We start from the raw sequence: 13,148 nt of genomic DNA on the forward strand, positions 1-13,148 counted from the left end.
GGCGTCAAAAAACAGTTCTGCGTCAAAAAAAACACACAGTTTTGCCATATGGGAGCTTGCGAGTATCTGATGAAATGCATCTCCAGCTTGAGCACAAAAAAGGAACACCATCGAAAATGATGTGCATACAATACTTTCCTCCACAATGCTGACACGACACTAACATGGAACGTACAGATTGAAAACAAGAATGGTTCAAATTTTATCGTATACGTGTACCATCACTCGAACACCATAGCTTCATTACGAAGGGTTTCCGACAAGTCGGTTGCTTCCTCTATAACATCTTTTCAGGATACTGTCCAGCTTCAGGAGTCGGAGCATCCTCCTCGGAAACAAACACACCAAACAGATGCAAACCAAACACACCAAACAGCTTCAGGAGTCGGATCATCATCATCTGTTACAACTTCAAGATTTAACAGAAAACCACAGCTCTGGGTGGGCAATCGGTTGAGATGTCAAAGAGCAGGTTGTTCTTGAACTTCTCCCCAGCAGATGCACAAGCACCTCTGTGGGGTTAAAGGTCAGATCAACAAATACAAGAAGAGGGGCATAAGAGTATTGTTGGCCAACAGACGGCCATTTTACCTTGCACAGTAATCCACCCTTGGGATCTAGAAGGAAACCATGTAAGTATATGAAGATGGTTTTTGCATTTTCTGTGGAGGCGCATATGGCGAAATTGCAACGGAGCCGCCCTTCAAGCAGATATGATCTTCTGTCCGAAGTCCTGAACAACCATGTTCCTGAAATAATAGTGGAAGCAATTGTTACAGAAAGATAAAAATGGTGTTTAAAAACTTCAAGCAACCAGCGCGAGGGATTTCGTTGTATGTCAGTCAGAAGGAAATGTTGTATGGGATGGTAAGTACTCCCTCTGTAAACTAATATAAGAGCATTTAGATCACTACTTTAGTGATCTAAATGCTCTTATATTAGTTTACAGAGGGAGTAGTTATCTTCAACTTAACAGCTAGTTATGAGTATGTATGAAGGGTAGTCTGACAGTTTTTCAGAAAAGAAAGCAAATCATTACCTGAAACAAAGTGCCAAAGAACATGTGCAAACTGAAGTAGTCAAGTCAAATTGGACACCATTCAGAAGTCTAAATAATGAAACTAGCATAGAGTAATTCAGATGGTCCACTGCCCCCATGTGCTGTGCTGCAATTGGATGTGTCCCAAGCTCCCTCCTTGACTGACGACTGGTACGAACTTGCTTAAAAAAAGCTTCCAGATTACTCATAAGGTTGGGGACGGACCTTATGACAAAGACAGCGCCAACCCGAAAGGTACATGTCTACAACTAGTCAACAATGGTGTCCCTTCTTCCACGGCCCACAAGTTTGTTTCCACGTGTGACTAGTCAACAATGGCGTCTCTTCTTCCAAAGCCCGCATGTGGTTCAGCGAGACCCGTCTTCAATCCTTCCGCTACTAGTGAGACCCAACATGCATTCGGCTGCTAAATGGTACTCCCTCTGTAGTGATCTAAATGCTCTTATATTAGTTTACAGAGGGAGTACTGTATATAGCACTAACAAGTTGAAGCACAAGTAGTATCCAACACAAACAGAGAAACAGAGTATACATATTCAAGATGAGCAGGGCCATGGTATCACTACTCGTGCTTGCGGTGCTTGTGTTGCCGCCGGCAACAATTGCCACGGTGACTACAGCTACAAGAAACTGCTCTGATACCTGTGGTTCTGATGTGATACCTTACCCTTTCGGGCTAGATCCTTCATGCTCCTTGCCTGGTTTCAATCTCACCTGTGCTGTCGACAAGCACACCAACGCCAGTTTTCTCATGCTGGGCACGGACAACTCAACCCTGAAGGTGTCTCAGGTTTTTGCGGATTCCAACCCCTACCTCAGCTACCTGCACACCAGTCTCTCGTACACGACGAAAATGATTCCCGGTGTCCGCGACTCCTCCATCCACTGGGAAGCTCCAGCTAGGCCCTTTGCCATCTCTGGCTCGTCAAACATATCCTTGTTTGTTGTCGGCTGCGATGTCACAGCCTCACTGTACATTGGAAACTCGGTCGTTCAGGTCGGGAACTGCACTGTCGTCTGCACGGAAGCTCAAATCATGGAGAAGCTACCTGTGGGGACATGCGATGCCATGGTTGGCATCAGATGCTGCTCCATCGGCATACAGGTGAACTTAAGGGCGTTCACCCTCAACATCTCACGCATCAGTGATTCTCCACGCCCCAAACAAGTGCAAGCTTTCATCGCCTACAATATGAACCCAACATTCAGGCCGATTGACGCCTACTCTGGGTTATTAGAGCGATACGTTGCTCAATTGGATTGGTCTATTCCATACCAACCAAACTGTAAGCATGCCATAGAGGACAAGGACAACTATGCCTGCGTTAGCGACCACAGCAACTGTCAAGACTCGCCGATCGGTGGATACCTCTGCTACTGCCAGTCAGGCGAGGGGAATGCTTACATTGATGGCGGCTGCCCTAATCCTCCAGGTCATCTCTCCATCTATCATCTACTTTTTTCGAAAAGAAGTGTAGCCTCCCTAGCTTCTGCGCAGCCAAAACACCTATCATCCACTATGTGACTGGGATAGCTCTATTGTGTTACAAAGGGTTTCCCCCCGCTTTGTATTACAAAGCAACCATCCGAGACAACCAACGATAGGTGCTGGGGCGGAAGCAACACAGTCACGCCCAAAAGAAATGAAAGAGAAAGTACAAAAGAAAAAAATGCCGATAACGGCGGATCGACAAAATGACTAGCTAGTAGTACAACTTTCACTAAGCTAGGTTAAATACCAAGTCCTAGTTTCCCCGTTTCCAAAGCCTAGTTAGCCTAATTCAAATGATTGTTTGGCTACATGATGTGGTTTAAGAATCAGAAAACATGGTTGACTGGGTGTATATATCAACGTATTTATATCCTTTCCTCAGTTAGTTTAGGGGTTAACGCAATCTTAGTTAGATGTGCTACCCTTTTTGCAGAGTATATTCAAGTACTCCCAATTAAAGTTGTACTAAGTCAGCGACAAGTAATATGGATCGGAGGAAGTACACTATTTTGTTTGAATATACGTGATATATCATCATTAGATATTTATTAGTATTGTTCTTTCCACCTTCAACAGTATATGGCTCCATTCAGCCAAGAACGAATTGTCCTACATCATGCGGGAATATGAGCATCCCGTTCCCCTTTGGTACAGAGCTTGGCTGTTTTGCAAAACTCCATCTCTACCTCACATGTACACCAGGGACGACCGTTCTTCCTCCGGTCCTTAAATTGACTGATCAAGCGCTCGTCACAGACATATCTATTGATGACGGCATCTTGCAAGTTCATGAGGCATCGGGGCCAGGCGATTTCATGGCTCGTTGGAACTTGGACCCTGCGCTCTACACATCATCCGGGCAATGGGGTGCAGTGAAGTGGGTTATTGATAACATGACATGCCAGCATGCAATGAACAACAGCGACTACAGATGCTTCAGCACCCACAGCGACTGTGTTGATGTAACAGAGGATAGAACACTCAAACATGTCGGTTACCGGTGCAGGTGCTCTTCTGGTTTCGAAGGAAATCCTTACATTCAAGATGGATGCACAGGTATACTCCCTCGGAACCATTTAGTTTTCGCTTAATTTCAGTTGTCTGAATTTTTCATAAATCACAGTCACTTAAAGTTTCATATTAGTTTTTTACCAAAAAAATTTATATTTGTTAGCCTAAATCTGTACTTCTGAAAGTGTTCACTTCCAGTGTAGTGCTTAAGTAAATTTTTAGCCCACAGTTTATATAAAGTGAGATGAGACGGGGATGGTTGGATGATGATCGAAAGAATTAGAAACATGGATAAGATGTAAGAAACAGACAACTTACAAATACATACTCCCAAACCACATTCAAGCATGTTGTCAGGCTATAACTAATTGAGAGCCAAATGATTTCCATTTTTGTTTCACCTCTCTATCCCTGCATCCAAAAATACACGCAAGATAAATTATTATAAATTTCATATACACTATTCACATCATAAGACTTCCAAGGAAGCAACTAGCTATATAAGGCATAATAAGGCGTGAAAAACTAAATCAAATATTACATTATCTGTTAAAGAGGGACATAGCGTCTCTGTACCCCACTCCAACAGCATGGCACCAGAACCATCCGCCCCAGCTCCAATTGTTATCGGGAAAAATTTCACTGGCACAACCAGTTGGTACATAAGAAGTTAAAGATAGTCAACAAATATTAATTGGTTTTCCCTTTTTTTAAATTAAAAAAATCATATAGACAAATTTCCAAAAATCTAAGGTATACTATGGTGCTGCTGAATGCCTGAAGATCACTCAAACATTACTGCTGTTTGAAGCTCAAACTTTGTGTCATGGGTCAAGTAGTTAGTTCTCTTGTGAAAATTGACATTAATACAAATTTCGTATGGTGCAAAGATAATCAGAGATCTTACTGTGCTATTTACAGATACCAACGAGTGCCGTGAGCCAGATAAATACATCTGCAAGGGTACTTGCCAGAATAGTTTTGGAAGCTATACATGCACCAGTTGTCCTCGAGGAACAGATTTCAATAGTGTCGCAGGAAAATGCAAACCAACCACTATAATATTAGGTAAACAATTCATTTATTTTGTACATATACTACTGTGCTTGCTATATATAAGGAGATAAATAACTCGGCTTAAACGGATCAACCAATGCAGGTGTTACTATTGGAATAAGCAGTGGTGGAGGCGTTCTGTTTCTTGCTGCGATTGTTGCTATTCTTACTCGGAGATGGAAGAAAAGTGTTCAGAAACGTCAGAGAAAGAGGCATTTGCGTAAGAACAGAGGCATTCTACTACAACAGCTGATCTCCTCCGATCAAAGTGCCAGCGATGGCGGCACAAAGATATTCTCCCTGGAGGAGCTGCAAAAGGCAACCAACAATTTCGATCACACCCGTGTGGTTGGACGCGGTGGCCATGGCACTGTCTACAAGGGCATCTGACCGACCAGCGAGTGGTGGCCATCAAGAAATCAACGCTTGCTGTGATCAGAGAGATCGACGAGTTCATCAACGAGGTCTCCATCCTATCGCAGATCAACCACCGGAACGTGGTGAAGCTCCATGGATGTTGCCTAGAATCTGAGGTCCCTCTGCTCGTCTACGAGTTCGTCTCCAACGGCACGCTCTACGACCTCCTGCACCGAGAGCAGAACGGTAGCTTGTCGCCGTTGCCCTGGGAGGAGCGCCTGAGGATATCCACCGAGATCGCGGGTGCGCTCACGTACCTGCACTCCGCGGCTTCCGTGTCGATCCTACACAGAGACGTCAAGTGCATGAACGTGCTCCTGACGGACAGCTACACCGCAAAGGTTTCAGACTTCGGCGCTTCGAGGCTGATCCCGATCGATCAGACGCACCTAGTCACTGCCGTTCAGGGCACGTTTGGGTACCTAGATCCGGAGTATTACCACACCGGTCAGCTCAACGAAAAGAGCGATGTTTATAGTTTTGGAGTGATACTCGTTGAGCTGCTGACGAGGAGGAAGCCCATCATTCAGAATGAGCATGGCGAGAAGCAGAACCTGTCCAACTACTTCTTGTGGGCTATGAGGGAGAGGCCCCTCGAGGAGACAGTGGACCCTCAGATCCTTGAGGAAGCGAATGAGGAAGGCGTTCTGTGCATGGCTCAGTTGGCGGAGGAGTGCCTATGTCTGACACGAGTGCAGAGGCCTACCATGAAGGATGTGGAGATGAGGCTGCAGCTCCTGGCGGGGCGCCGTGTTGTACCAAGGGCGGGGCCGCATGAAGGGGCACAATCTCGCCGTGAAGCTACGGGAGACGTTGGGCGTGGTTGTGTTGTTCCGGTGATTGGTCAGCATAGCTCACGTCAATTCAGCCAAGAGCAGGAGTTCGCGTCGTCTCTGCGTGTACCGCGGTAGTTTGTAGGCATGAAGCATACTGTTAGTATAGAACAAAAGGCATATACAGTTGTGTGTATCCTAATTACATTTTGCTCGTGCTTGCAAAACCCAATTTTATAATGTGTATTGGAAATTTCAATTGGCATTTGTAAAAGTGATTGCTTTTTGGACCAATCTGGACCCACCAATCAGCAGAACCAGCGATATGCCTTTGTCTCCTCTGTTCCAAAACAGAGCGCAAAGGAGGAAAACTTCCATTGAAGGCGACTAGAGCTAGTCCGGAAGGTGCTGTTTTTATGTTCCACCGTGCAATGAGAAACGTTTCAAGAAGTACTTCTGTTATGAGAAACATTTTTCCTCACAAAATATTTCAATCTCCAGACTATAAGATTTTTTTTGTTCCCGCTAACCAACTTTTGTTCCACAAAAGGATGATTATTTAATGGTCACCAGGAGGGGAGAGTGCTTACCTGAATTTTCATTTATTTTTGCTTATGCAAGAGAGAAGACAGAGACAACAACAAAAACACCCGTGCATGCCCTAATCTTCATACAATTGCTTTCTTTTTCCTGAAATAACATTGGAAGCACTTGTTACGGAACGATAAAAGATGGTGCTTAAAACATAAAATAACCAATGAGATTTCAGTCAAGGAAATATGGTATGGAATGGCAGGTAGTTACTTTCAAGTAGCCAGCTACTCCCTCCGTCTCATAATATAAGACATTTATATTGTGGGATGGAGGGAGTAGTTACGAGCATATATGAAGAGTAGTCTGACAGTTTTTCAGAAAAGAAAGCAAATCTTGTCTGAAAACAAAGTGCCAAAGAACATGTGCAGACTGAAATAATCAAGTCAGATGGGCCAAATCAGAGTACAAATAATGATAGTAGCATAGAGTATTCAGATGGTCCATTGCCCCCATGTGCTGTGCTGCCAAACCATTGCTGGTGTCGTAGAAGAGACCACGGAAGTACATGAAGATGGAATTTGCATTTTCTGTGTAGGCGCATATGGTGAAATTACGATGGAGCTGGCCTTTAAACGGACATGGTTCTTTGGTCCAAAGGTCTGAACCAATGTGTGACGCTGAAGCAAGGGAAGGATTCGCCGTACAGTAGCTTTCTCTTCCTGGAATAATAATTGAAGCATTTTGTTATAGAAAGATGAAAACGGTGTCTAAAACTTTAAATGACGAACGAGATTGATTGTATATCAGTCGGAACTCAGAAGGAAATATGGTATGAATGGCAGGTAGTATTTTTTTTACCAGTGGGTGAGAGTGACCCAGCACACCACGAGTGAACTCAGAAGCAAAAGTATATTTATTTTACAATAAAATCAGAAATATAAGAATGTACAAATTGAGGATGTAATTTTGATTGCGATTATAGATCAAGATCAGGCCTAGGATTTTTGTTGGCTAATTCATTGTATATCAGTCAGAACTCAGAAGGAAATATGGTATGAATGGCAGGTAGTATTTTTTTTACCAGTGGGTGAGAGTGACCCAGCACACCACCAGTGAACTCAGAAGCAAAAGTATATTTATTTTACAATAAAATCAGAAATATAAGAATGCACAAATTGAGGATGTAATTTCGATTGCGATTATAGATCAAGACCAGGCCTAGGATTTTTGTTGGCTAATTCATTGTATATCAGTCAGAAATCAGAAGGAAATATGGTATGAATGGTAGGTGTTTAAAAAAAATAGACTAGACAGCTAGGTACGAGTATATATGAAGAGCAATCTGACTGTTTTCCAGAAGAGAAAGAAATCATTATCTGAAACAAAGTGACTGTACAGGCAGAAGTAATCAAGTCAGATTGGCCCATTCAGAAGCATAAGTGATGAAACTATCATAGAGCATTCAGATGGTCCATTGTCCCCATGTGCTGTCCTGCGCTGCAACTAGATATGCCCCAGTTGTTCGAGACGCATGTACTCACCACTAAACAATTGCTTAATTAGTGCAAGCCTCCAGGGGTAATGGGAGCCCAAGCTCTCCATTGCTTAATTCAGCCATGGCTTAATCAGTGCAAGCTTCCCCTGCTCCACATGAATCGTAAGGTTGGGGACCTGTTCTTGTCACAAAGACGAGTGCCGACCCGAAAGGTACATGTCTGCATGACTACCACTAGTCTTTTTTTTTTTTTTTGATTTTGAGGCGAGACTACCACTAGTTAGTCAATAAGGGTGCCCCTTCATCCACGGCCCACCAGTGGTTCCCCGTGTGCCCCTTCTTCCACGGCCCACATATCATTCCAAGCAAGTCATTTTCAGTCGTTTCACTACTACTAGTCAGTCAGCGAGACCCAACATGCATCCGGCTAGACCACTAGATGCATGTTATATAGCACTAACAAGTTGAGGGACCGGTGCTATCCAACACAAACGGATAAACACAGAGTATACATATATAAGATGAGCAGGGCCATGGTATCACTACTCGTGCTTGCAGTGCTTGTGTTGCCGCCGGTGCCGGCAACAACTGCCACGGTGACTACGGCTAGAAGAAACTGCCCCGACACCTGTGGTTATCACCTCATACCTTTTCCGTTCGGAGTAGGTCCTTCATGCTCCTTGCCTGGTTTTAATCTCACTTGTGCTGTCGACAAGCAGACCAATGACAGTCATCCCATGCTGGGCAACTCAATGTTGGAGGTCAGTTTCCCTTCCGATGTACCCGACTCCTACCTGTTCACCACCAGTATCTCATACACCGTGAAGATGATTCCCGGTGTACGCGACTACTCCATCCACTGGGAAGCTCCAGCTAGGCCCTTTGCCATATCTGGCTGGTCAAACATATCCTTGTTCGTTGTTGGCTGCGGCGTCAGGGCTTCGCTGTTCATTGATAACTCGGCCGTTGAGGCCGGGAACTGTTCCGTCGTCTGTGCAGAAGCTCAAGTCATGGAGAAGCTAACTGTGGGAACGTGTGATGCCATGGTTGGCCTCGGATGCTGTTTCATTGATATACAAGTGAACCTAAGGGCGTTCACTCTGGACATCTCGCGCATCAACGGCTCTCCAAGCTCAAAACAAGTGCAAGCCTACATGAGCGATAGTATGGACCCAAGTTTCACCCCGATTGGTGCATACTCTGGGTTTCAATACTCAGGAACAGTTCAGCTGGATTGGTCTATTCCCTACCAGCCCAAGTTGCCCAACTGCAAGCGCGCCATGGAGGACAAGGAGAGCTATGCCTGCATTAGCAACCACAGCAAGTGCGAGGACTCGCCAATCGGTGGATACATTTGCTATTGCCAGTCGGGCGCCATGGAGGGCAACGCTTACATATATGGCGGCTGCCATAACCCACCAGGTCATCCTCTCCATGTATATATGTGACTGGGTTAAACATTTTGTGTTGTGTTTGGTTCAAGGTAGCTTTTGTAGTTAGCTAGTAACTTTCTTTTTGCGAGGAATCTCTACTTTTAACTTTTTAAGAGTATATAAATACCTTGTCCTAGAACCTACTAGCTAGCTAGTTGGCCTAAATGATTTTTAACTAGATCATGTGGTTTAGGTATAGCGTTAACTCTCCTTTCCTAAAAAAAGAACTCTCCTTAAAATGCAGAGCTCGGCAAGTTAAATTCATATCTGTCCACCTCAATCAAACACGATCTTACTCACATGTATTTTTCCTGGGGATTTCCACTTCCTTATCTGAGAAGAATTGATGGGCTACTATTTTTACACTATTTTGTTTCAATATTTATGTGATATCATTTTTTAAATATTAATAGTTGTTTCTTTGCTCAAACATTTGGCTTGATCCTTTTCGGCTTTCCCCTGCAACAGCTTATGATTCCATCCAGCCAAGAGCGGATTGTCCCACATCATGCAATAACGTGAGCACCCCATTCCCCTTCGGAACAGAACTAGGCTGCTTCGCCAAGCCCCATCTCTACCTCAAATGTATCCCAACAGCCGCCCTTCCCGTCCTTCAGTTGACCGATCGAACGCTCGTCACTGACATATCTATTGGCGGCGGTGTATTACAAATTCATGGGATATCGGAGCCAGATGATTTCATGTCTGACTCGGACCACCCGCTCTATGCCTTATCTGGAGAGGGAGAAAGGCGCATGGTGAAGTGGGCTATTGATAACATGACATGCGAGCATGCAAAGATGAACAAGAGCGACTACAGATGCTTCAGCACCCACAGCGACTGTGTTGATGTAACTGACGATAGAACACTCAGACATATCGGTTACCGGTGCAAGTGCTCTTCTGGTTTTGAAGGGAATCCTTACCTTCAAGATGCATGCACAGGTATACTCTCAGAATCATTTCATTTTTGCTTAATCTCAGTTCTCTGAATTTTTTGTTAATCAGTCACCTAAAGCTGCCTATTAGTTTTTCCCCAAGAAAATAACTTTCCCGACAAAATATTAGTTAGCCTAAAATTGTACTGCAGAAAGTGTGCAATTTTAGTGTAATGCTCGTACAAATTTTTAGCCTACAGTTTACATAAAGTGAGATGAGATTGGGATGGTTGGATGATGATCTGAAGACTTAGAAACATGACTAAGGTATAAAAAAACAAGAGATAACTTACAAATGGATAATCTTCAGCCACATTCAAGCATGTAACGGTGCCACAGTATACAAAATTGAATGATTTGCTTTTTCGTTTCATCATTCCTTCCCCTGTATCCAAAGATGCACATAAGGTAACTTATTACAACACCAATACAATATTCACATCATAAAACTTCCAAGGAAACAACAAGCTACATAAGGTGTAAAAAATAATAATCAAACACTACGTTATATGTTAACAGGGACATGACGTCTCTGTAGCCAATTCCAACCCCATGGCACCAGAGCCATCCGCTCCTGCTCCAACGATTGTTGGGATAAATTTCACTGCCCGCGACCAGTTGATACATAAGATAGTCAACATGGTTTACATTTTTCCCAAAATAAATAAATTTGTTCATAGCAAAATCGACAAACATAAAGTAGCTTTGAGCACGAGGATTTATCTGCCCCCGCAACTAATTTCAGAAAATCTGAGGGGCACTATGATGTGGCAGAATGCCAAAAAATATGAAGATTGCTAAATACACAAACATTTGTTGCTGTTTCAAGCTCAAAATTAGTGCCATGGGTCAAATAAGTAGATAGTTTGGTTGTAAAAATTGCACGCATTATTGTGTGACAGATTGCATACAAATTTCGTATGGTGCAAAGATGATCAGAGATCTTACTGTGTGCTATTTACAGATACCAACGAGTGCCATCAGCCAGATAAATACATCTGCAAGGGTATCTGCCAGAATAGTTTCGGAAGTTATACATGCACCAGTTGTCCTCGTGGAACAGATTTCAATAGCGTCATGGGAAAATGCAAACCAACTACTATAATATTAGGTAAAAATCATAGTGGTTTCTATGTATTACTGTTACTGCTATAATCTCGGAGATAAATAACTCGACTTAAACGGGTCATCCATTGCAGGTGTTACTATTGGACTAAGCAGTGGTGGAGGCATTCTGTTTCTTGCTGCAATTGTTGCTATTCTAACTCGGAGATGGAAGGGAAATGTTCAGAAACGTTTGAGAAAGAGGCATTTCCGTAAGAACAGAGGCATTCTGCTAGAACAGCTGATCTCTTCAGATCAAAGTGCTAGCGATGCTGGCACAAAGATATTCTCCCTGGAGGAGCTGCAAAAGGCAACCAATAATTTCGATCACACCCGTGTGATCGGACGTGGTGGCCATGGCACTGTCTATAAGGGCATTCTGACCGACCAGCGAGTGGTGGCCATCAAGAAATCAACGCTTGCCATGATCAGCGAGATCAATGAGTTCATCAACGAGGTCTCCATCCTATCGCAGATCAACCACCGGAATGTGGTAAAGCTCCATGGATGTTGCCTAGAATCTGAGGTCCCTCTGCTCGTCTACGAGTTCGTCTCCAACGGGACGCTCTACGACCTTCTGCACCGCGAGCAGAATGGTAGCTTGTCGCCTTTGTCCTGGGAGGAGCGCCTGAGGTTTGCCACCGAGATCGCGGGTGCGCTCTCGTACCTGCACTCTGCGGCTTCCGTGTCGATCCTACACAGAGACGTCAAGTGCATGAACGTGCTCCTGACGGACAGCCACACCGCAAAGGTTTCAGACTTCGGCGCATCGAGGTTGATCCCGATCGACCAGACACACCTAGTCACTGCCGTTCAGGGCACGTTTGGGTACCTAGATCCGGAGTATTACCACACCGGTCAGCTCAACGAAAAGAGCGATGTTTATAGTTTTGGAGTGATACTCGTTGAGCTGCTGACGAGGAGGAAGCCGATCATTCAGAACGAGCATGGCGAGAAGCAGAATCTGTCGAACTACTTCTTGTGGGCTATGAGGGAGAGGCCCCTCGAGGAGACAATGGATCCCCAGATCCTCGAGGAAGCGAGGAAGGAAGGTGTTATGTGCATGGCTCGGTTGGCGGAGGAGTGCCTATGTCTGACACGAGCGCAGAGGCCTACCATGAAGGACGTGGAGATGAGGCTGCAGCTCCTGACGGGGCGCCGTGTTGCACCGAGGGTGGAGCAAGGCGAAGTTGCACAGCCTCACTCTGAAGCTGCAGGAAACAATGGGCGTGGTGGCATTGCTCCGTTGATTGGTCAGAACAGCTCACGTCAGTTCAGCCAAGAGCAGGAGTTCGTGTCGTCTCTGCTTGTACCACGGTAGTTTGTTGGCACTTGGTATACCGTTAGTTTAGACCAAAAGGCATATGGCGTTGTGTATATCTTAATTACCTTTTGCCCGTACTGCAAAATCAATTTTAAAGTGTGTATTGTGAATTTCCATTGACATGTAAAAGTGAATTGCTTTTTGGACCAATCATCATCACAGAAAATACGCAGATCAGACTAATGGTCCAATCATAATACTATTCGCAACTTGTACCGGGCAATTTAGCTGGACCTATTAATCAGCAGAAGCAGCGACCAAATGCAGAGGAGAACAATTTCCATTGAAGACCACTAGAGCTAGTCTGTAAGGCGCTGTTTTTTTTTGTTCTACCGTGCAATGAGAAAATTTTGAGAACTACTTTTGTTGAAGAAACATTTTTTTCCTCACAATATTTCTTGCTCTACCCAGACCCCACCTTGTGTGGGAGCTTCTATGCACTGGGTCTGTCCTTTTTTTAATATTTCTTGCTCTAAGATTGTTTTTGTTCCAACTAACCAAACTTTTGGTC

The 13,148-nt window shown here is 44.3% G+C and overlaps 1 protein-coding gene, 1 long non-coding RNA gene and 1 pseudogene across 4 annotated transcripts; 2 read left to right on the forward strand and 1 right to left on the reverse strand.

Moving 5' to 3' along the window:
• Positions 1-31: 31 nt before the first annotated feature.
• On the reverse strand, positions 32-11,222 carry LOC119278244. 2 transcript variants are annotated; one of them, XR_005137671.1, is made up of 7 exons: positions 11,158-11,222; positions 10,503-10,594; positions 6,400-7,062; positions 4,105-4,205; positions 3,882-3,974; positions 592-749; positions 32-400 (listed from the first exon to the last, which is right to left on the reverse strand). It is a non-coding gene; the product is annotated as an uncharacterized LOC119278244 (long non-coding RNA). The 2 variants fall into 2 exon arrangements; XR_005137670.1 differs by having other exon boundaries at positions 32-512.
• Positions 1,168-6,392, forward strand: LOC119278243 (annotated as a pseudogene).
• On the forward strand, positions 8,319-12,834 carry LOC119278242 (wall-associated receptor kinase 4-like). 2 transcript variants are annotated; one of them, XM_037559602.1, is made up of 5 exons: positions 8,335-8,471; positions 8,558-9,260; positions 9,740-10,216; positions 11,174-11,320; positions 11,409-12,834. In XM_037559602.1, exons 2-5 carry the CDS (start codon positions 8,576-8,578, stop codon positions 12,632-12,634), a joined length of 2,535 nt encoding a protein of 844 aa, XP_037415499.1. In that variant the 5' UTR covers positions 8,335-8,471; positions 8,558-8,575; the 3' UTR covers positions 12,635-12,834. The 2 variants fall into 2 exon arrangements, with proteins under 2 accessions (XP_037415498.1, XP_037415499.1); XM_037559601.1 differs by having other exon boundaries at positions 8,319-9,260.
• Positions 12,835-13,148: the final 314 nt, after the last annotated feature.

This window comes from Triticum dicoccoides, chromosome 3B (genome assembly GCF_002162155.2).
Source record: "Triticum dicoccoides isolate Atlit2015 ecotype Zavitan chromosome 3B, WEW_v2.0, whole genome shotgun sequence".
Classification (NCBI taxonomy): Eukaryota; Viridiplantae; Streptophyta; class Magnoliopsida; order Poales; family Poaceae; genus Triticum; species Triticum dicoccoides.